The 21,963-nt window shown below is 40.8% G+C and overlaps 1 protein-coding gene across 2 annotated transcripts in view; it reads right to left on the reverse strand.

Annotated features, from left to right (window-relative positions):
- Positions 1 to 4,485: 4,485 nt before the first annotated feature.
- The window catches only part of nt5c2a (5'-nucleotidase, cytosolic IIa), a 32,289-nt gene continuing 14,811 nt past the window's right edge, over positions 4,486 to 21,963 (reverse strand). For both annotated transcript variants that reach the window (XM_030725463.1, XM_030725462.1), the window contains exons 3-18: positions 21,049 to 21,122; positions 20,227 to 20,344; positions 20,040 to 20,135; positions 19,631 to 19,722; positions 15,179 to 15,236; positions 14,995 to 15,088; positions 14,838 to 14,891; positions 14,622 to 14,705; positions 13,490 to 13,531; positions 13,150 to 13,257; positions 12,526 to 12,592; positions 11,821 to 11,991; positions 11,288 to 11,339; positions 10,490 to 10,550; positions 6,275 to 6,451; positions 4,486 to 5,671 (exon numbers count right to left, since the gene is read on the reverse strand). In XM_030725463.1, coding sequence (XP_030581323.1) covers positions 5,441 to 5,671; positions 6,275 to 6,451; positions 10,490 to 10,550; positions 11,288 to 11,339; positions 11,821 to 11,991; positions 12,526 to 12,592; positions 13,150 to 13,257; positions 13,490 to 13,531; positions 14,622 to 14,705; positions 14,838 to 14,891; positions 14,995 to 15,088; positions 15,179 to 15,236; positions 19,631 to 19,722; positions 20,040 to 20,135; positions 20,227 to 20,344; positions 21,049 to 21,122 — 1,579 coding nt within the window. In that variant the 3' untranslated portion in view covers positions 4,486 to 5,440. The remainder of the gene's footprint in view (positions 5,672 to 6,274; positions 6,452 to 10,489; positions 10,551 to 11,287; positions 11,340 to 11,820; positions 11,992 to 12,525; positions 12,593 to 13,149; positions 13,258 to 13,489; positions 13,532 to 14,621; positions 14,706 to 14,837; positions 14,892 to 14,994; positions 15,089 to 15,178; positions 15,237 to 19,630; positions 19,723 to 20,039; positions 20,136 to 20,226; positions 20,345 to 21,048; positions 21,123 to 21,963) is intronic.

Below are 21,963 nucleotides of genomic sequence, written 5' to 3' on the forward strand. Positions count from 1 at the left end.
TTTCCTTGCTTGTCATCATCTCTAACTTATGATAAGGAGCAAAGGGACAAACTTATCAGCAGCCTGAAGGCCAAACAGCTGCTTGACCCTGACAGTGTTCCTATAGCCACGCTCCCGAGTCGTGTTACTGCGTGCTGCACGTGTTCAGCGAGACTGCGAGGGGGGATCCAAGGCTGGACACGTACTGTGGACACTTCAACACCAATAAGGTCAACAATAGATGTGTTTTGTTGGGATTTGGTGCTATATAAATAAAAATGGAACCTGAGATGGTTGTAAAACTACTGAATGTAGCTCCTGTAGAAATCTGGGCCCTGTGACAGACCAGCGACCTGTCCAGGTAACCTGCCTATTGCTTTATGGCAGCTGGGATAGGCTCCAGCCCTCCGCGACCCTGGATTGGATAAGCAGAAGAAGATGGATGGAGGATGCTCACAGGGAACTAAGTTCCTTGAGGTGACTGTGGTAATTTGGTGGTATAAAAATAAAATGAGAGTTTAATTTAATTGGTTCTGGAAAGGAATGCAGTGTTTCTGTGCTGGGTGATGCAGATTCAGCTCCACTGTCACAAAAACACAGAAACCTTTGGTACCTCATGCTTTCACAATATAGAGATGCAATATATACAGTATAGAGAAATAACTGCTAGATGATGATAACTCATCATTTCCACTGCTGTAACAAAAGTTCCTGCACCGGCTGACAGTTTAAAGCTTAGCTGAAAACGGGTTACGCAATAAGACGACGGAAAAACCACAAAACCACAACAGAATTCTTCACCCGACTGCATGTAATGGAGCAAGAACTGTTACACTGTCAGCTCAATGCCTGCAAGGAGCTCAGGTCCTGTGGCTGCAAGCCCAGACCATCAGCCCTCCATCTCTGGGCTTCTCTGAGGTGTTTGTGTTGGCGCTGTGCATTATATCCACTTATATGAGGTTTTAAGGACTTCCATGTTAGCAGCTGCTTTTCAGCCTGTTTCTGAAATAACCGTCTTCCTCTGTTTACAGCATGTCGTCTTATCAGTGCCTCAACATCTGCAAGGATGCGTGTCCAGGGTCAGCGGTTCAGCAGGATGGCACAAATGTTTGACTTTCCAACTTCAAATATGTGAAATAGCTACAAACATTTTTTCCCACACAAGAAATGAAAATAAAAAGAAGAAAAAACGATTTTTCTCAGAGGATTTCAACAGCCTTGATTTGCTTTTCTGGAAGCAAAGAAAACCTTCTCACAAATGTTGAAGCTGTTTTAGGAAAGCATCAAATAAATGATTCGGTTTTGACTTTTTTGTCATTATTTTCCACTGTAAAAGTTAAAACTGGACAAGGACTACATGGATTACTCAGCTGAGAATTTCAAATGTCATTTTTACAGGTTTAAGGCAAAATGGCTTCTTTCATTTAAGGACAGGAAAGCCAGTGTGCTGCATGCGAGTTCCACCAGAAGTCTGGAATAATGATGAACGTTTGTATTTGTCATCTTCGCTGCAGATGAGGATGACGTCACTGATGAGGAATTATTTGAACCTGAGCAGAACAGGATGGTAAGTCTGATAACAGGATACAGCAGTGAGTGAACAGACAGCAGACCTATGCTTATCATGAACTACTAGAATATTGAGTAAAGAGTAAATTTAACTGCAGAATCAAAACCCAGCAGCACTGCAAGAAGTCTGTATGTTTCCATCCATGGTAATCTTTCTGAAGATGCTTCACCTCCTTCCAGGAGGCTTCAGTTATAAAACCAAAAGGTGGAGAGTCACAGGTACCCTTATTTAATAAATAATTTATTACAATCATGACAAACCATCTCAGCTGCAGCTCAATGCATTTCAACATTCTTAAAAAAACATTCAAAATAAAACACCAAAAAGCATTTGAGTATTTCTGAATAAAGCATATAAGCACAGTTCTGAAATGAGACTGCAATATGAGAACTTAAGCTTTATGCTGACACTGCAGAGAGTCCACTGTTGCTCCTAAACACACATAATAGGACAAAGACTCCAAACTGCAACAGAACTGAAAACCTGGCTCACTGGAGCTCAGAGTGATTCAAGCTGAATCAAACTACATTTATATTCAAGGTATTATTATTATTACCAGTAATCAATGTGAAAATGTTCCCTGTGGAGCCCCCAGATATTCAATCAGAACACCAAGCTTAACTTTTCTTCTCTGATGCAGGATGAACGTTTCTGCTACATTTGAGACAGTTTTCGTGTAATTTCCAGACTGCACATCACAGTGGATGATATTAAGTCCTCCGGACCTGAGGACTAAAAAGCTGATCTTACCTCAGAGACACAGGACCTTTACTCAAATTGTGACCCACAACAAGGAGAATGAACAGGACTCTGGGGACACATTCAAGTCATTAAATTAGTAACTCACTGTCTCGGACTGTAATACAAACATCACAATCACACTCGACCAGTGACTGACAGGTAGTACTAACAACTGAACTGTACGATAACTGAAGCAAACCTGGACTCTATAATGTTTGTCTCCCCCTTGTGGCAGGGAGATTTATTACACAAACAAGCCCCAGCCCGATGAGCCAAAGTTTCCTAGGTTTGTAAGGTTTTTTTAACCTCTGACCCTTTCCACCATCTTCCTACCTACTTTTGTGGCTGTGGCTCAGGAGGTAGAGCACATCATCTACTTATTGGAAGGTTGGCGGTTCAATTCCTGGCTGCTCTAGTTTGCATGCCAAAAATATCCTTGGGCAAGATACTGATCCCCAGGATAGGCATCAGAGTGTAAATGTGTGTGAATGTCAGATAGAAAGCACTCAGATGAATGCAAACATGTTGTATAAGCGCTCTGATTGCTCGAGTAGAAAGGGACTGTATAAGAACCAGTCCATTTACCATTTTATCAGTACGCTGTGTTTGCTCCCCTCTCTAGCTCTGGCAAACATAAAAACACATCTGTACTGACACAGCAGTGCAGGAATGTTGCCCCAGACAACTGATTTAAAACTCCAGCATACTGACAAATAATAGAGAGATTTACCTAACTTATAATCAGATTGACTTTGACTCATCTGAATACGTCCTTCACTCTAGGCTTAAATTGCAGACGGGTCCTTTAAAATCAGGGGAATAAGATAAAAACATGTAAAACAAACACTTCAGCCTGTGCTAGATAATATCTAATAACATTTGAACCCATTGGAGCACTTTCAAACTCAACAGCAGTCCAATCCAGTAACAGGAGGTTTGCAACATGTTTGCAAACTGTAAGGAGCAGCCCCTGAGCCTGGTGCTGCTGGAGCTTTCTTCCTGTTAAAGGGACTTTTTCCTTCCCACCAAGTGCTGCTCATAGGGGGTCCTTTTGACTGTAATTCTTGTAGGGTCTTTACCTACAGTATAAAGCACCTTGAGGTGACTGTTGTGATTTAGAGCCATATAAATGAAAGTGAACTGAATGTCTGCTACTTGTTAACAGCAGACAGAACTGGTGACAGTGTTGATCTCTGTCAAACTAGCCCCAATAAACATCCAAAGAAAATGCAAAGTATTTGCAACAGCAAAGATGGTGTCAGGCACCGGTGCCCTCAGCTTCCTGACACACAAACCCCTGGAAGTACAACTTCTAAAACACACAATTATCACATCTCAGTAGATCTTAATGGGGTGCATATGAGCCTTAGTCACTTGCCAATGGCTAAGTAAGGTCCAGAAATAAGAAATACTAAAATCATAATCAATATAAACCACTGAGAATACTGTAACTTTCTGTGACTGGTAAAAACTAAGTTGTCCAAGATTTCTGGTACTGTGGCATCAATTTGATAATCCTAGGTGGCATGTTTCTCTAGTTACCACATTTACAAGATTTTCAGAAAACCAGACCTCTGACCTTGAGGTCAAGGTCGCCGAGACTCAGACTTGTGCAAGATTTTTAGTAGATGAATCTATGGTGTGAATTTGAACATCATAGGTCACATGGTTCTCCAGTTATTGTGTTCACAAAGTTGAAAGTTGGCCTCTCGCGCAGCAGGGTGATGACAATACCCCATCACCCTTTTTAGGCTGAGGGGTAAAAACTGTTTCTCCTGAATGTTCTCCCTTACATGTCATAGCAGAACTCCACCTTTACTGATCCTGTGGGACAAATGCCCCGTTGGGTTGGAGCCAGAGACCCAGCCAGCATCATGAATGATGATCATCCGGACAGAGTGCCAGTTTGAAATTCAACTCAATTTTATTTATAGAGCACCAAAACACAACAAAGTCGCCTCAAGGTGCTTTGTATTGTGGGTAAAGACCCTACAATAATACAGAGAAAACCCAGCAGTCTAAACGACCCCCTATGAGCAGCACTTGGTGACAGTGGGAAGGAAAAACTCCCTTTAACAGGAAGAAACCTCCAGCAGAACCAGGCTCAGGGAGGGGGGGGGTCATCTGAGACGTGCTGGGTAAATACAGTAAACGCACAATTTTAAGAGACAAGTGAAAACTGTCAGACACAGCAGTTCAATTTTCTTCAAACAGAAATCCAAACACATTTATTTAAACACATATATAAACACGTTATTCAGTTCCTACAGTTTTTAAAAACTCTTAAAGCACAAATGAAAAACAGATAAGTGATGAAAGGCTTTTCAGTCTCTGCAGCGTCCTGCTCTTTTGAAAATCAAGTAACATGCATCTCACACTTCCTGTGTTTTACTTCGGAGAACTGAAAAGGTTTTTCTTCTAATGAAGATGTGGAGAAACGTGTCATCACACGTGTACACTCGACCAGGATCGTCTGGAGGAAGAAAAGCAGCACGGTCCCCAGAATGTGACGTATGAGACCAATGAGGCTCATGGAGTTTTAGGGGAGTGTGTTCATCTACTCCAGGAGTTCCCAAAGTGTGGGCCGCGGCCCACCAGGTCATGCAGTAATAACAGAAATTCAGTTGGAACTGTATGCATAGTTACATATTTATAGAAACGTATTTATTTATATAGACGGTAAATTAAAGCTGGTAATAGGAGGTGTTTAGTTTGTGATATTGCTCATTACTCTGACCTAAATTTACTGCTCTTGTATTGAAGTTTGTGTCCCAGTGGCAGGTGGGTCACATACCGACATTAGCACTTCACATATGACTGGATAGTATGAGCAATTTATAGCCCACAGCCTGTGTTATTTATGTTTCTTGAATCAAATTTTCAAGGAAATCCATTAATTTCTGTTGTATTTTGATGAGAGTGAAGACAGGCTTCTAGCCAGCAAAATGTCACAGGCTGGATCTATCAGGCAGCCGGGGGAGCTGCTGAAGCAACATCACTGAAGCGCTCAGTAGAGCGTACCACGTACAAAAGCAAGTAAAAGCAGAGTGCAGATGTAACCATTTTACTAAATGCTGAGAGTCAACTCACTTACTGCAGCTATTAATCAAAAAACCTTTAAAAATTCAGAGAGGATCTACTAGAATCCTCCTACTCTTCTTCCTCTTCCTCATCATCATCCTCATCATGGCAGTGGGTAATCTCCTGTGGAGCCTGAGGGAAGAAATGCGGGGGCTGGATCTCGCTGATGGATCGGGTGAGCTGGTGCCGCTTGCACTCCATTTCTTTAAATTCAGCATCGTGGCGGTTCCGTGTGGCCAGCGGTGATTCGATGTCGATGATGTTGATGTGCGTATGCTCCACTGTGGATTCATGAGGCATCTGGGAGGAACACGGTTCAATGAAATGACACAAATCAAGTGTTAAGAGTCACTTGGACTTCTCGTCTCTAACAATCATCTCATGAAGGGGAATGTGTGTGTGCTCAAAATAAATGGTGGCATAAATTTCTACAATGTAGTGTTCATTAGCTGACATGGTAACATTAATATCTAATGTTCTGCTGTTGCAGGGCAGCCATGGTTCCTGCGTCTCTTTCTGTCCTGAACTGAACCCAGATCAGTCCTGGTAGTTTTGGTAATACTGCCATCAAAGTATTCTGACATATGTTCAGTTTCCTGCTAATTAAACTGTGACCTAAGAATTCAACATTTTTTCCTCTATTTTGTTTAACACTGAATCCTCAATATCAGATAATCACTTTATTTTTTATCTACTATACACGTACAGGTGGTGCAGGTATTACATTTTTTTACTAGGTATAATTGATCATGTTCATAAAACTGAGACAATTAAAAGCACTAAAATCATCGGCCTCAGCATGACGATATAACGTCTTGTATAACAAGACATATAATCTAATATAAAGAGCAGATAACAGACTGGGAGACGGGCAGTAGAAGCTGTATAAACTGTGTATCTCACCAGTACATGTGCAGCTCTGAACAGATAGCTGAAGGGGTAGTAGAGCAGGTTGATGAAAGAGGCGGCGTACAGGTCAGCATAGCGCATCACTTGGGAGGCAAAGAGCGTCTGTCGGGATCCACTACGAAACAGACTTCCCATCATGCCGTAACACATATCCATGTCATGGGTCACTTTCTGGAAAAGTCACAGACATGTGCAGTCATGTCAAAACATTTCAACAAACTGATGTCATTCAGCTTTGTGTTATCTTCTGAACTGAGTATCAGATCCAGATGTAAATACCTGGGAATAAAAGCTGACAGGTTGCTCTTTTGTCTCATATTCATCTTTTAATATCACTGTTGCAATACTTTTAGAGGCGTGTTGTATAAAGTGCTTTGAGTACTGTCTGCAAACACAGTTCAGAGACTCCTGCCTGACATCACATTTCAAACAAGATGGGGCTCAGGGTAGGGCTGTGCAATTAATGGAAATTTGATTTCACTTTTGGCTCCAAACGATCACAAAAACAGTGTAACCAACAAGAAATGATTATTATTAAAAAGATTTAGTCACATTACGTCTGTATGCTCTTAGCCCTAATTGATGCTGCAGCCTTGAATCTTTGCAGCCCTACAACTTAACTGATTTAAGAGGCCAGCAACATTGCCGGCACTTACACTTGTGCATTACATGTTATTACAGTTAATTATCGAGCAGGAAATCTAACCCGTAACCTGAACTGCACCTCGACAGAAATATCAAATAACGTCTGTTATGTCCCTACCAATCACAGGGCATGATTAGCAAGGGACGGTAGGGAGATATACCTACCAGCATTCACTCTGTGGCTGTAAGTACCTGCAGTACAGTCAGCCTGGCTACAGTGCTGTTTTCCTGTTATAGAGCAACAAACTCTTTTTCCAGGCTAAATGAGCATCTTCTAATTTAGTGAGACGCCATTCCCTCTCCAGCTTTCGGGTTATCTGCTTTAAGCTGTGCGTTTGTGAATTATACCACGGAGTCAGGCACTTCTGATTTGAAGCTTTCCTTTTCAGAGGAGCCACAGTATCCAAAGTTATACGCAGTGAGGATGTAAAACTATTGACGAGATAATCGACCTCACTGGGAGCAGAGTTTAGGTAGCTGCTCTGCACTGTGTTGGCACTGAAGAGCATAACAATGAAGGAATTAGATCCTTAAACTTAGTTACAGCACTTTCAGAAAGACTTCTACTGTAATAAAACTTATTCCCCACTGCTGTGTAATCCATTAAAGTAAATATAAATGTTACTAAGAAATGATCAGACAGGAGGGGGCTTTCAGGGAATACTGTTAAGTCTTCAGTTTCTATGCCGGTACCCGACTCTGTGGGGATGGGGTTTTGGGGGGATGGCAGGAGGAGAGAAGCTGCAGAGAGGCGTGTAAGACTGCAGCTCTGCTTCCTGGTCTCAACCCTGGGTAGTCAGTTTTTAGGAGGGTTAAATTTGGCCAGATTTCTAGAAATGAGAGCTGCTCCATCCAAAGTGGGATGATGCCGTCTCTCCTAACAAGACCAGGTTTTCCCCAGAAACCTTACCTATGTCCCAATTATCATCGTTTTTCAATCATGATTATGATTTTTCCATAATCACGCAGCCCTAACTCAGAGCTGATTCCTGATGTAATCACACCCACACCTTGAACCTCTCTGTCACTCCTGCCACACACTGTCTTGCTACCCTCATACATGTCCTGCACCAGCCTCATGTACTTCTCTTCTACCCGATTTCCTTATGCAATAACAAAGTTCCTCACTTGGTACCCTCTCATATGCTTTCTGTCGAGCCACAAAGATACAGTAAAGCTCCTTCTGACCTGCTCTATACTTCTCCATCACTACTCTCAAAGCAGACATCTCCCAGCTTGATTTCTCTGCCTAGCCAATCAATACAAGTCATCTTCTCCTTCCTTAGTGTCCTTAGTGTCATGTCATTTCATTAAGTCTCCTTGACTTCTTTTCTCTGTCCTGAGGATACATCAAGCACATTGTGGCAGCTTCCCTCAGCACTGCAGCTGTACTTTCCCACTCATCTGGTAATTCTTCCCTACCATCCAGAGCCTGTCTCAACTTGTCCCTGAATTATGTGCAACATGTTCTTCCTTCTTCAACTTCCACTACTTAATCTTTGGCTCTGCCTTCACCCTTTTCCTCTTCTTGGTTTCCAAAGTCAACCTACACGCAACCATCTGATGCTACCTAGCTGACACCACCCTGCAGTCTGGTATCTGTCATATTTTCACCTTCTGCATAAGATGTAGTCCAGCTGCGTGCACCTTCCTCCACTCTTGTACATGACCTTATGTTTCTCCCTCTTCTTAAAGTATCATTTACTGCAGCCATTTCCATCCTTCTGCATTCTTTCCTTAACACAATATCTACGCAACACCTCCTCATGTCCCCTGTTCCCTTCACTTATACGCCCACTGAAGTCTGCTCAAATCGCCACTCTCTCCACCCGGGACACTCTCTACTACTGGTAAATGGACTAGTTCTTATATAGCGCTTTTCTACTCTGTCTGAGCTCTCAAAGCACTTATACCCCATTCACACCCATTCATACAAGCACTTCCAAAGCGCTAAGTGCTTTTATTATCTAACATTCACACACATTCAACATGCCAATGTATCTTCCCCAAGGATACATTGGCATGCAGCCTGGAGTAGCCAGGAATCGAACCGCCGACCTTCCAATCAGTAGTTGACCTGCTCTAGCTCCTAGATATGTTCTACTTCATCCAACTTCATCCAACATTCAACTTGTGGGGCATGCTGACAACATTCAACATCACCATTTCAATTTCCAGCTTCAGACTCATGATCCTGTCTGACACTCCACTTCCACAACACTATTCACATACTCTTCCTTCAGTATTAACCCTGCTCTGTTCCACTTCCTGTCTATATCTTGATAGAACAGTTTGAATCCACCTCCAGTGCTCCTTGCTCTCCTTCCACCTGGTCTCCTGCACACACATCTACCTTCCTTCTCTTCTCTTCCTTCCTCAGCCAGGGCTGCAAAATACAAAACTGCCTCTTTTTGTCTAATTCAATGTTAATAACTTATTAAAGCAAACTTCAAGTGTAATTATTATCTGTGTAGTAATCTTGAATCAGGACTGCAAAATGCATAGTATTATTTCCAACAGCTTAGAACCAGAAAAACATGTTTGCTTCATGATTGTAACATTTACATTAAGAACATGTAAACAGCACAAAAAGCAGTGACACTTATGTTTGCTTGATTATTTCCTTGTTGGAACAGTACTTCTTGTGGACAGCATTTGCCTACAAGCCACAACATTAAACATAACATTTACAGTGCTGGGGACATATGGTAATAGCATCTTAATATGTTCAAGTATCAACCGTTATTACCTTATTATTATCAGGTTAATACCACAAGTCAGAATCTAAAAATTCTGAAGCAGATTGTACCATTTTGTTGCTAGCAAGTTATCATATTAAATTTTATACAACTTTTATATTATTACTAATTACTGTCGATTTACCCGTCGATCTACATCCCTCTCCTCACCTATGGTCAGGAGCTTGGGTATTGACTGAAAGAATGAGATCACGGAGACAAGAGGCCGAAATGCTTGTATCAGAAGGGGGGGGGGGGGGGGGGGGGGGGGGGCTGCTACTTGTCCACTGAAAGGAACCAGTTGAGGTGGTTCAGGCATCTGACTAGAATGCTTCCTGGGTGAGGTGTTACAGCCACGTCCCACTGGGAGGCCCCGAGGCAGACCCAGGACACGCTGGAGAGATAACGACTCATTTAAACAGTTACTGCAGTTCTTTTGTTAAAACTCTTCTGCTGAAAGACAAAAATCCAAATACTAAACTGTATGTGTACATGTAAGTGTTACACTTATATAACCACTGCACTACTATTACTAATCAAAGAAACTCTAGTGTACTGAAAGCAACGCTCACCGTTGAAGTTTATGAATCCTCACTGAAATGACTGACCACCAGGGTCATGAGGCGCTTCATTTCTGGTGCATGACTTTCCAGTTTCATTTTATATAAGCATAATAATGGAAATATTAGCAATTTTAGAAATTTTAATGCTAACAACACATTCCTTAAATATCTCAAAGTATAACCGATTTTACACCTGTTGCATTTTACACAAAAGACAACAGAGAACTGATGCTGTGCTGAGCCAGCGTCAGTGGAAACTGTACCTTAATGCGTCTCTGCAGTGAGCTGATATCAGGCCTCTCATTGCTGCTGCTGTCCATATGCCTGAGGACAAAAATGGTTTGAAATGTATTTTCCACAGCTGCCACAAGGCAAGATTAAGCAACAAGGTGCCCAACTCTGCACTCATCTTTCTGTTAAGAGCTTCAAATGAAAATGACTAAATGCAGTATAATTTATGCAAATGAATATTTCTTAAGGTGGTCTAACCATAATGGGGATGAAATAAGATGCAGCAACTTGCACAGCTGTCACATATGTCCTGTGCAACTGTTAAAGCCCAGGTTTGTGTGAGACTGACAGCCACGCTCAAACAGGAGCTGCTCCAACAACCTCCATCAACGCTTTGCAAACTATGAAACCGTTCCAGCCTAAGGTGGAAACAACACGTGGTTCACAACCAGGTTACAAAAAACACGAACAAACGTCTCAACCAAGTGTCACTGGAGGGTCGCTGGCCACCTTTCATGCAGATCTGGTATGAATCAGACTGGTGGTTTTGCTGCAATATTGTTAGTGGGGGCGGGGGGGTAATTACATAGCCCATTAATAATGACAGAATGTTCTTTGTTTTGTTTGCACTAATAAATGCTGCTGAGTGCAAGCTGTAAACACTGGTAAAATGTTCTTTCTATATTGTCATAAATACCTTTATTCCAAATGTCCTTGAAATATAGCGATACAATTTTGTGGCTTTATTGCCCAGTGAGGCCCCATGTTTGCTTTTTTCCTGTTAAATTCATTACAAGACATAAAAAATGCCTTAATAAAGACAAACTTACTTGTAAAGCTCTGCGAGGAAGCAGTCCAATGACTGAAGTTCTGAAAATAAAGCTAAAAAAAACAAAATGAAAAACATCAGTATCACTCAAATACATATCACTCAATACTTCCACAGACAGGGAACCTAGCCCTAAACCTGAGCGAGTCATTTCCATAGACTATACACACCAGATGGACACAGTCACTGCGAATCTACTCACTGGATTGTGGCCACAGTTTGCAGCCATCTTTGTAAAGTAATGGCATTAAATATGTTTCAAAAGGCAGATATCCTGCAAACATGGTTATGAAGTCCACTCAACTGATTAGCTGAGGTGGTGCCTAGCAGACAGCTGCCCAGTCAATATTCACCTATTAAGTCTTAATATTGGATATTATTATTTAGCAGTCATTTAATTTAAACAAGCAAATTATACCTAAAAATTTCACATATAGCTTTTATGAAGGGGGGATTTGGTTATAAGAGACCAAAATGCTTTTTTGGAGCTGGCTGTAAACTAAGTCACAGGTTATGTGTAAAGCACAGACTCACAGCTCTTGTCAGTCCATACGTGCAGCTCCTGGGCCAGCTCAGGTATGACCAGGAAAGTCCTCCAGCCTTGACGCTTCTTAGATTTGAGAATGTCACCAAAAATGTGGTCTCCAATGTAGACGATGTCCTTCCCTTTTGCACCCAGCAGGTCACAGACGATGTCTGAAGAACCTGGGGATACAAATATGCCTTTCTGAAATTGAGATTTTACAGACTTTCATCCACAACATCAACACCTCTTAAAGCAATAATCCATAAATTATTTTCTGCGACTGTGCTGAGATGAGTGCAAGGTTTCCATTAACAACAACAGGGATGTTTGGTCCCGGAGAAATTAGACAAAAACTAGCACTGTCTGCAGCAACTAGTGCTAGGGCACTCAAACCGCTCAAGTAGAGTAGAAAAGCGCAATATAAGAACCACTGACCAGTCATAAGATTATTATCACTTCTGTTTTATTTCTGCGCTCTACAATGTGGTCATTTACAGGCAGCCACAAATCTAGCCTTTAAAAATGATAAGAATAACCACTTAAAGTGTGCACTGGCAGTCACACCGAACTCAAGAATAAGGCCATTTTTATAATTCTCAGTCAGAACTGCAAATAAAATGCAGTCCAGCAATCAGAAATGTTCACTTAGATTAAGATCTTATCTAACATTAGTACAACTCCTTGACTTTGAGAAGTTTTTTCTTTAAATTTACCTCCAGAGTAAACAATACCATGCTGAAGAGGTCCAGTGTATGTGCCGATCTTTAGCCGTCCCGTGGTCTGAAAGAAAGCCAACAAGTCACAAACATGCAGTATTTATTTACTGAACAGCCACATCGCGTCACCCCAGGATTAAGCCTGACAGGAGTAACTAGGTCACAGGCACTTTGGAGAATTTAACCAGTCATATTTTCAATGTCAGGAGAAAGCAGAACTCTCAGAACCAGCAGGAAAACAGAAACTCCACACATGCAGATGTCGGTCTGGTGCTTAACCAGCTTTAGAGAACCAGGCCACAGTTTGACAGATCGGAGAACCAAATATTACATGGTGGTTGGGGTCATTTGAGTGGGAAGAAAATGATAACTGACAGAATCTGAGGGCACACACAGGCAATCTTGTAGCTCCTAGTGCCTGTAGTGCCTTTGGGTCACCAAAGCTGGAACAGGCAGAGCACCAATCCTATCAGTGGAAATGCATGGAGGCCATTTCCTGGCTGGTGTGGGAATCCAGCACCTTATTTTAGTGATGCAACAGCACTAATCACCATGCTAATCTTAGCATTAGCATTACATGGCAAAAATGTAGTTGGCTAGATTTCTCCAGTACACACTCACAGTGTCAACTTGTCGCAGCACAGTTCCTTCTCCAAAGAACACAGGCTTACGGGCATCTACCAGGATCAGGTCAAAGTAGGACTGCCAGGGTCGGTGGGGCGTACCTGGCTGCAGTAAGTGTGCGCGTCCATGTGCAACACAAAGAATTCATGATTTCAGCTGTTTTTAAGTAAATCCTGCTTAAACAATATTATGCCTACTGATAGCTCATTGAACCTTCCTGTAACATATCCTTTGTTTAATTTGCAATCCCTGACACACAACAAACACACACATGTGTGAAATTTCTAAAACAGTTAGTTCAATACAAATCTACACAGGTTCTTCACATTTACGTTACCTTTGGACCATGAGGAAAGTCAAACAGGTAGGTCATAATTTTCTGTAGGACAGAAGAAGGTTTTTAACATCATTTTCTTTTTTCGTCAAATGAAATCTGAAATGAATCAAATGACTATACAAACACAGTTTTATTGTTCTGACAAATGTATTAACCAAAAACTGAAGTCTTTGTGTAGGTAAGTGTCAGGAGACTTTTTGGCAGCTCCAAGCTGTGCTCAGGTATATGCTGTTTGCTTTAATACGGTTATCTAGAGCTTGATTAGTTATTCTGTGACAAATTAAATTGATTTGACTGATCAAAAAAACCCAAAACAAAACAAACATGTTTACAAGACCCCACAATTATATTATACCAACACAAACATTCACACTCCGATGAATGCATCAGGAACAACACAGGGTCAGTATCTTGCCCAAAGACACTTTGGCATGCAGTCTGGAGCAGCCAGGGACAGAACCACCAACCTTCCAATAGGTAGATGACCTGCTCTACCTTTGAGCCACAGCCAGCCACAATGCTGGCACGGCCTTGGAACAAGTCTCTTATTGTCCACAAGTATCCAATCAAAACCCAGACAGGCCCTATACAACAGCGAATCCCAAAGTGTGGGCCACAGCCCACCAGGTACTGCAGGTAATAACAGAAATTACTAACAAGAATGTGCTGTTACATATTTTTATAGATGTATATATTTATATAAAAAGTGGGATTTCTGGTTTTAAGTGGGCCACAGAGGTCTTGACTTTGGGAACAATCTGTGCAAACTGCAGATGCTTTCCATCTTTCAGGAAGAACGGGATAAATCGCCCCAAACCAGGTGTTCATTTATCCAAAAAGAGTCAAAGCTGAAACTTAAACAATTTTCTGATTTTAGAGGTCTGAATTTTATATAAATGAGATTTATGTTTAAGAGCTGTACAAGCAATTTTACAAAGAAAACTGCTTCTTCATTCTATGTATACTAATATCAAAGAAAAGACAATTTTATTAATTCATAAATGATTGATTAGATAATATGCAACTATTAGATTTCTTCAGTAAATAATGAGCTTTTCTACAACAGAAATTATGAATATACTATATTATGTATACTCTACGTCGTTAACATTTCTGTGAACTTTGATCTTACCTGTGTGTATTTATAATCGCTGTTGGTGGCCAAAAATACTTTGGCTACTTCGTTCATACGACTGAGGAGCAGAGGGAGCTTCGGCTTGGTGGAAAAGAAACAGAAAAAATTGAACTACAAAAAATAATTTCTTAACAAGTTTGTCACCAACAGTAAACCACAAGTCCAAGAAGGTTTATAGTTGCAAAATGTATGTAAAATCAGACCTTAACTTACATCCTTTACCACATACTTTTCCAGGTTTTCAACAGTTTTTTCTTTTAAGGAACCCTGGGAAAATAAAACAGGTGTTTGAGGAACTGAGAACTGACTGAAGGACATAGTTGCCTGGAACCAGATTTCATATGGAAAGCACAGGATTCTAGGACTTTACCTTGAAATGAACCCAGTCCACAGCGTCTCTGACATCCTGGAACATGCTCTTGTAGGACATGAAAAGGTCACCATCTTTGAATCCAGTCTCACAACTGCAGAGACAACAGGGCAGACAGAAATTGCAGCCATCTTTAATGCCTGAGACTGACAGAATTCTCCATGAAACACTGAGTCTACAGTACCTGGAGTATCTGGAGCAGTTACTGAAGAAATCAACCAGGCAGGCAAAGAGATAGGTTTCTGTGGAAAAGGAGAGTGAGCCTGACTATGGACCCAAAGAGAAACGTGCATTCAATGTAAAAAATTAACATCATAAAGAAAACATATTTACAGACTTTTCAGTGCCTTATGTTTTCCAACCATTACACTCATTTAATCATTTTGAATCACCTGCAAATTATATTCACAGGTATTCACTTATTATGTCCTTAGGGATTCACTAGCTTAGCGTAGCTATTAGCTTAGCGCTCTACCATGTCACTAACAGCATGGTATCTTCACCTGTCCCTCCCACACCGTCCTGCTCTGTGTGTCAGGTTAGTTACTCCTCGGCCTCCATGTTTGCTGGGTAATGGTGGGCCAGGGACCAGACCAGGAGGCATAGAAGGAAACCTGAAACTGCTGCCTGAGGCTAAATGTAGATTGGTAAAATAATACAGAAATTCACGTTGGCAGTAATGACACCCGGTTACACCAATCGGAATCCATCCCACTTTGGATGGAGCAGCTCTCATTTCTAGAAATCTGGACAAATTTATTAACCCTCCTAAAATCTGACTACCCAGGGTTGAGACCAGGAAGCAGAGTTGCAGTCTTACACGCCTCTCTGCAGCTTCTCTCCTCCTGCCATCCCCCCAAAACCCCATCCCCATAGAGTCGGTGCCTGCTCCCAGACCACCAAAAAACAAAGCTAAAATCAACAAAAAACCCTAAAACAATTTAATCATAAAAATTCACAAAGAAAGAACAATATAACATCCTCAACTGAACCAAAGAGTAAAACAGTTCAATGTGGATTATAAAACATTAGGTCTCTCTCTTCAAAGTCCCTTTTGGTAAATTATTTAATAATTGATTAACATATTGATTTGTTCTGCCTTACAGAAACCTGGTTAGAGCAGGATGAATGTGTTAGTTTAAATGAATCAACATCATACTCTTGTCCTGACATTTGGCATAGAAACACTTAACTTTATTCCCTGAAAATCTTCTTCTGTCTGATCATTTCTTAATGTTTAAATTTACAACAATGGATTGCACAGCAGTGGGGAATAAATATTACAGTAGACGTCTTTGTGAAAGTGCTGTAACTAAGTTTAAGGATCTAATTCCTTCATTATTATGCTCTTCAGTGCCAACACAGTGCAGAGCAGCTACCTAAACTCTGCTCCCAGTGAGGTCGATTATCTCGTCAATAGTTTTACATCCTCACTGCGTATAACTTTGGATACTGTGGCTCCTCTGAAAAGGAAAGCTTCAAATCAGAAGTGCCTGACTCCGTGGTATAATTCACAAATGCACAGCTTAAAGCAGATAACCCGAAAGCTGGAGAGGGAATGGCGTCTCACTAAATTAGAAGATGCTCATTTAGCCTGGAAAAAGAGGTTGTTGCTCTATAAAAAAAAAGAAAAAAAGATGAAACTGATATTATTTAGACTCTCCCTTTCCAACTGATCGTTCTGAGGTTACTTCCACGAAGCCATCAATATGTTTAATAGATCACATTCCTACAAAACTGCTCAAAGAAGCCCTACCATTAATTGTTTCAATCTTAAATATGATCAATCTATCTCTATTAATGGGATATGTACCACAGGCCTTCCAAGTAGGAGTAACTAAACCATTACTTAAAAAGCCATCACTTGTCTTGGCTAATTACAGGCTAATGTCCACCCTTCCTTTTCTCTCAAAGATTCTTGAGAAAGTAGCTGTATAATTGATTATCTGCAGAGGAACGGTTTATTTGAAGAGTTTCAGTCAGTACAGAAACAGCATTAGTGAAGGTTACAGCCTCTTCTTACAGCCTCTGACAGTGGACTCATCTCTGTTCTTGTTCTACTAGACCTCAGCATTCAATACTGTTGACTATAACATTTTATTACAGAGATTGGAGCATGCTGTGGGTATTAAAGGTACTGTGATGCAGTGGTTTGAATGATATTTATCTAATAGACAAATTTGTTCATGCTAATGGGGAGTTTTCTTCACATACTAGGGTTGATTACGGTGTTCCACAGGGTTCTGTGCTAGGACCAATTCTATTTACATTATACATGCTTCCCTTAGGCAGTATTATTAGAAGACATAGCATACTTTTTAATGGCCTGGATGACCTCTAATTTCCTGCTTCTAAATTCAGATCAAACTGAAGTTCTTGTACTCGGCCCCACAAATCTTAGAAACATGGTGTCTAACCAGATACTTACTCTGGATGGCATTACTTTGGCCTCCAGTAACACTGAGAAATCTTGGAGTCATTTTTGACCAGGATATGTCCTTCAATGCACATATTAAATATGTAGCACAGTATTTCTAAAATTAGAAACATCTTGTTTCAGGGTGATGCTGGAAAGCTAATTCATGCATTTATTACTTCCAGGCTGGACTATTGTAATTCATTATTATCAGGCTGTCCTAAAAGCTCCATGAAAATCTTTCAGCTGATCCAAAATGCTGCAGCTAGAGTACTGACAGGGACTAGAAAGAGAGAACATACATTTCTCTCATTTTGGCTTCTCTTCGTTGGCTCCCTGTTAAATCCAGAATCCCAGTTTGGATTCAGGAGACACCCTCTCTATTTTTAATATCAGTTTTAAAACTTTACTTTTGATCAAGCTTATAGTTAGGGCTGGATCAGGTGATCCTGAACTCTCCCTTAGTTATGCTGATATAGGTCCAGGCTGCTGACTGGTTCCCATGATGCACTAAGTGTTTTTTCTTCACTTGCCTCTTTTCACTCTGCGTGTGTTTATACTCCACTCTGCATTTAATCATTAGTTATTAGTTACAAGTCAACTGTCTTGCTCTGATGTGGAGGAGTAGTGCATCTACTCTGAGCTCTCCTGAATGATCAAGCTCCTAACCTCACCTCTAAGGGAAAGTCCAGCCACTTCTTGAGCAAGACTGCAAACCAGGCTCTCATTACAGTTATAGGGGATCCAAATGGCCCATAAAAACTCCATACTTCCGGCAGATGCCCCAAGGAACATGGTTGAATGCCTTCCACAGGTTCACAAAGCACATGTAGACTGGTTGGGCAAACTCCCATGTAGCCTTCAAACATCCATCCAAAAAAACCAAAAAAAAAAAGCTCAAGCAGTGTTCACAACCAGGATGAACACTACATTATTCCTCCTGGATCCAAGGTTTGACTAATGGATGGATTCTTGTCTCCAGGACCCTGAGAGCATAAAGAGTACGATCCCCTTGTTCGAACTGCAGCACGCAATCTGGCCCCAGTTCTTAAAAAGGGGAACCCATACTCTAGTCTGCCGGTTCAGAGGTACTGATCTCAACTTCCATGAGAGGCATGCCAACCAAGACAGCCATCCGACATCCAGAGCCACCGGTGCACCCGTAACCCTTACTTGCTGTGAACAGCTGGTTAACGCCGAGCGTATCACCGCTGATCACTGATCAAGCGCACTTTGAATTACATGAACAATGAGTAATCACATTATTCAAATAGTTACTAAAAGCTGAGAAATTGCACTTCTCACCCAACACAGGGTTATTATGGTAAATGTTGCTGGAAGTGATGGTGGCACTTTTGAAGTTAACGGGCTCACCGGCAGTAAATAAAGGGTTAAGGAACTCAGGGTGTCTCTCATCTACCCTATCACATCATTTTGAAGATGTGAATATTTACTGGCCTGATCTATGGCAGGCATCCAGCATAATTTCAGCTTCATCACATTCTGAGGAAAAGCTCGAAAAATCAGGACTGCACTTAATCACAGCGACCTAACTGGGCCCAGGACGCTCTCCGAAAACAGATTTCTAATCTACACAAATCTCGATCTTTTGTACTTTTATCACTTTATATTTCAACTTTTAATTATTCAGATCCTTTATTTTTACTTTTACATTTTTTTTTAATTGAACCACTTTCTTTTGTGCATGTCTTGCCTTATTGAGCAATTGTGTGTTGTCACTCTGTTTTTTATTTTGTTGAGCTATATATTTATTTAAGCTATTCTGGTATAAACTGTGTTTCCGGTTTTGGCTACTATTAATTCAGTTAATTCATCTTCCCAACATTTGGCATAGATAAAGTATATCTTGAGTTTCACCACCTGGATAAATAACCGCTTAACTTTAGCTGCTGAATTTTTTCTCCATCCCTGTTTTCTCAGTGATTCATACATTCATACTTGTAGCTCCACTGGTTTAAAAGGCTTTGCTTTTTATTATCCATTGCTGGTATTGGAACTCTATTCATTACAAATGCACTTTACTCACAGTAAACATGCTGAGAGCTGACTGAACTGATTTTGGAACCAAAAACTTTTCCATCTTGGAGTTAATTAATGTGGAGTTTAGATTTAGAATACCTTAAACACTTTCATCATCCAACTTTTAATTCTAAGATTAGAAAATGCGTAGAGCAGTTGAGTCTTGCTTTGGTTACTTACCGGGTAGGTTAAAGAGTGTGTTGAGGATGTAGAAGCGGTCTGTGTCTCCACGCTGGATAAATTTGTTGGGGTACATTTCTCTGATGTCAGGTCTGGGCAGAAATGGTAATGAAGGTCTAACCAGCAAATATGTATGACCACACAAATTTAACGTTTGCCATTAAATGCTAGTGTTAGAATACTAGTGTTAGCATTAAACATGGCTGGAGACTCATAAGGCTAAAATACTTATAATACAACACCTCCTATGGGTGCTATGGGTGGCACTCGACAGCACAGTGCAGTGACAGCAGTGATTTTTTTTTCATCTGAGGTCAATTTAAAGGCATAGTTGTAGGGTGGAAAGAGGTAAGAAAACAGTTTGGATAAACTGCCTAGTTTACAGGTCAGTGCAAGTAATGGACCTTACCCCTTCAAGAAGTTGAACCCATGCACACACACCAGGATGTTCCCATAGGCATCAACTTTGAGCAGGTTGCCATACATTGTGTCAAACACCAGACCTCTGAAGAATGAAAATGGGTGAAGACAGAAACACTTGAAATGCTGTACTGTTATTTAAACTGATTTGATAAAGCAGGAATCTGTCAACCTACCTGGTGGGGAAGGAGGGGTCATAGACAAAGTTGAGCAATTCCTGTGGATATCCAATGGATACCAGGCGCTCCACTGTCAAGTCAAAGCCCAGGGACTCATACTCAGGAGATTTATACACTAAAATGATAGTGAGACAAACTTATGTTCACGACACTAAAATCCTTCCAAGTGGTAAATGGACTGGTTCTGATATGTGCTTTTCTACTCTACTCTGAGCACTCAAAGCGCTTTGTACAACATGCCTCATTCACCCAATCCCACACATTCATACAAGCACTTCTTTCTACACTTTAGTGCTTTCTAGCTAACATTCACACACTCATACTCTGACGGATACATCTGAAAGCAACTTGGGGTTCAGTATCTTGCCCAAGGATACTTTGGCATGCAGACTGGAGCAGCCAGGAATCAAACCACCAACCTTCTGATTAGTAGGCAACTTCCTCTACCCTCCTGAACTACAGCCACCCCAATGAAGGATGTTACTGTATGCACCACATAAAAGGTCTTCTACCATATTAATTTTATTGGTGGGTAGCTAAATTGGTCCAAACAAAACCAAAACAGGTTTTCCATTCTGTAATAAACAGACTCGCTAGCAAGGCCTTCTTCTTGGTGTCTACACATTCCCACAATGTCAAACATTTGTGGTTATTGTGCTTGCTCCTGACCCAGCAAGAAGATTTTTTCTGCTCAGTGTGTGGTGAGTGCCATTACAACAGATATCTGCAAATACAGATGTTTCTGATACCACTACTGGATGCAGATATGAGGATAAGGTTAAAAAAAAAATGCTTACATGAAAGAAAACTCTCACTTACCTGCAAGAGTGTAATCCATATCAAAACCAAAACACTTGATCTTCTCCATGGCCAGGCTTCGATTAACAAACACTCTGGAATAGGAGAATTGTACAGTCAATGAGTGCATGAGAGATGGAAAATGTAATGCAATCTAAAAATGTAATAAAATACTAAACTGCTTACTTTTTCCACAACACACCTCTACTCTGTAGTAAACAGTTAACTAATCAGTCCTCTCCAAGGATAAGACTAAGAGTAGTACAAACTAAAGTTTTGATGCATGACAGGCAGTGTTTCAGTCACTTAAATACAACACCACCAGACATGGTAAATGGACTGGTTCTTATATAGTGCTTTTCTACTCTACTTTGAGCACTCAAAGCACTTTATATAGCATTTATACACACATATATACAAGCACACCCATTCACACACATTCATACTCCAATGGTTGCATCACAGTAGGTAATGCAATCAAAATTAAAAATCAAAATATAATGTGGAAAACTGCTTTACTGAAATCAAGACGGCACCAAATATAAACACACCAAATTTCATCCCAGTAACTCAAATGGTCTTTGTGCCATCGTATACTGAAGTAAGCCCCTGCCTGCACCTTGGTAAAAGTGCTGAAAAAGTGGGTTTTAGGCCCCCTTGCACAAAATAGTAAACAAGATAGCCATGGTTTCAGTCATACCCTCTAGTGTACATAAATCAAATATCACTTAATGAGAAGGAATATTTATAAAGTTATGGCCTTGAAAAATGCCTTCCTGGCCAGTTGCCCCAGTGATGCTTTGGACAAAATGGCAGTTTTGAAAGCTCCCTACACAAAATGTGTGCACAGCTGAAGCTGGAAACCACCATTTACTCAATTAAACATGTAAGGAGAGATAGACTATTTTTAGGAAACCAGATCTTTAAGAAATTAAC

This window comes from Archocentrus centrarchus, unplaced genomic scaffold (assembly GCF_007364275.1).
Source record: "Archocentrus centrarchus isolate MPI-CPG fArcCen1 unplaced genomic scaffold, fArcCen1 scaffold_55_ctg1, whole genome shotgun sequence".
NCBI lineage: Eukaryota > Metazoa > Chordata > Actinopteri > Cichliformes > Cichlidae > Archocentrus > Archocentrus centrarchus.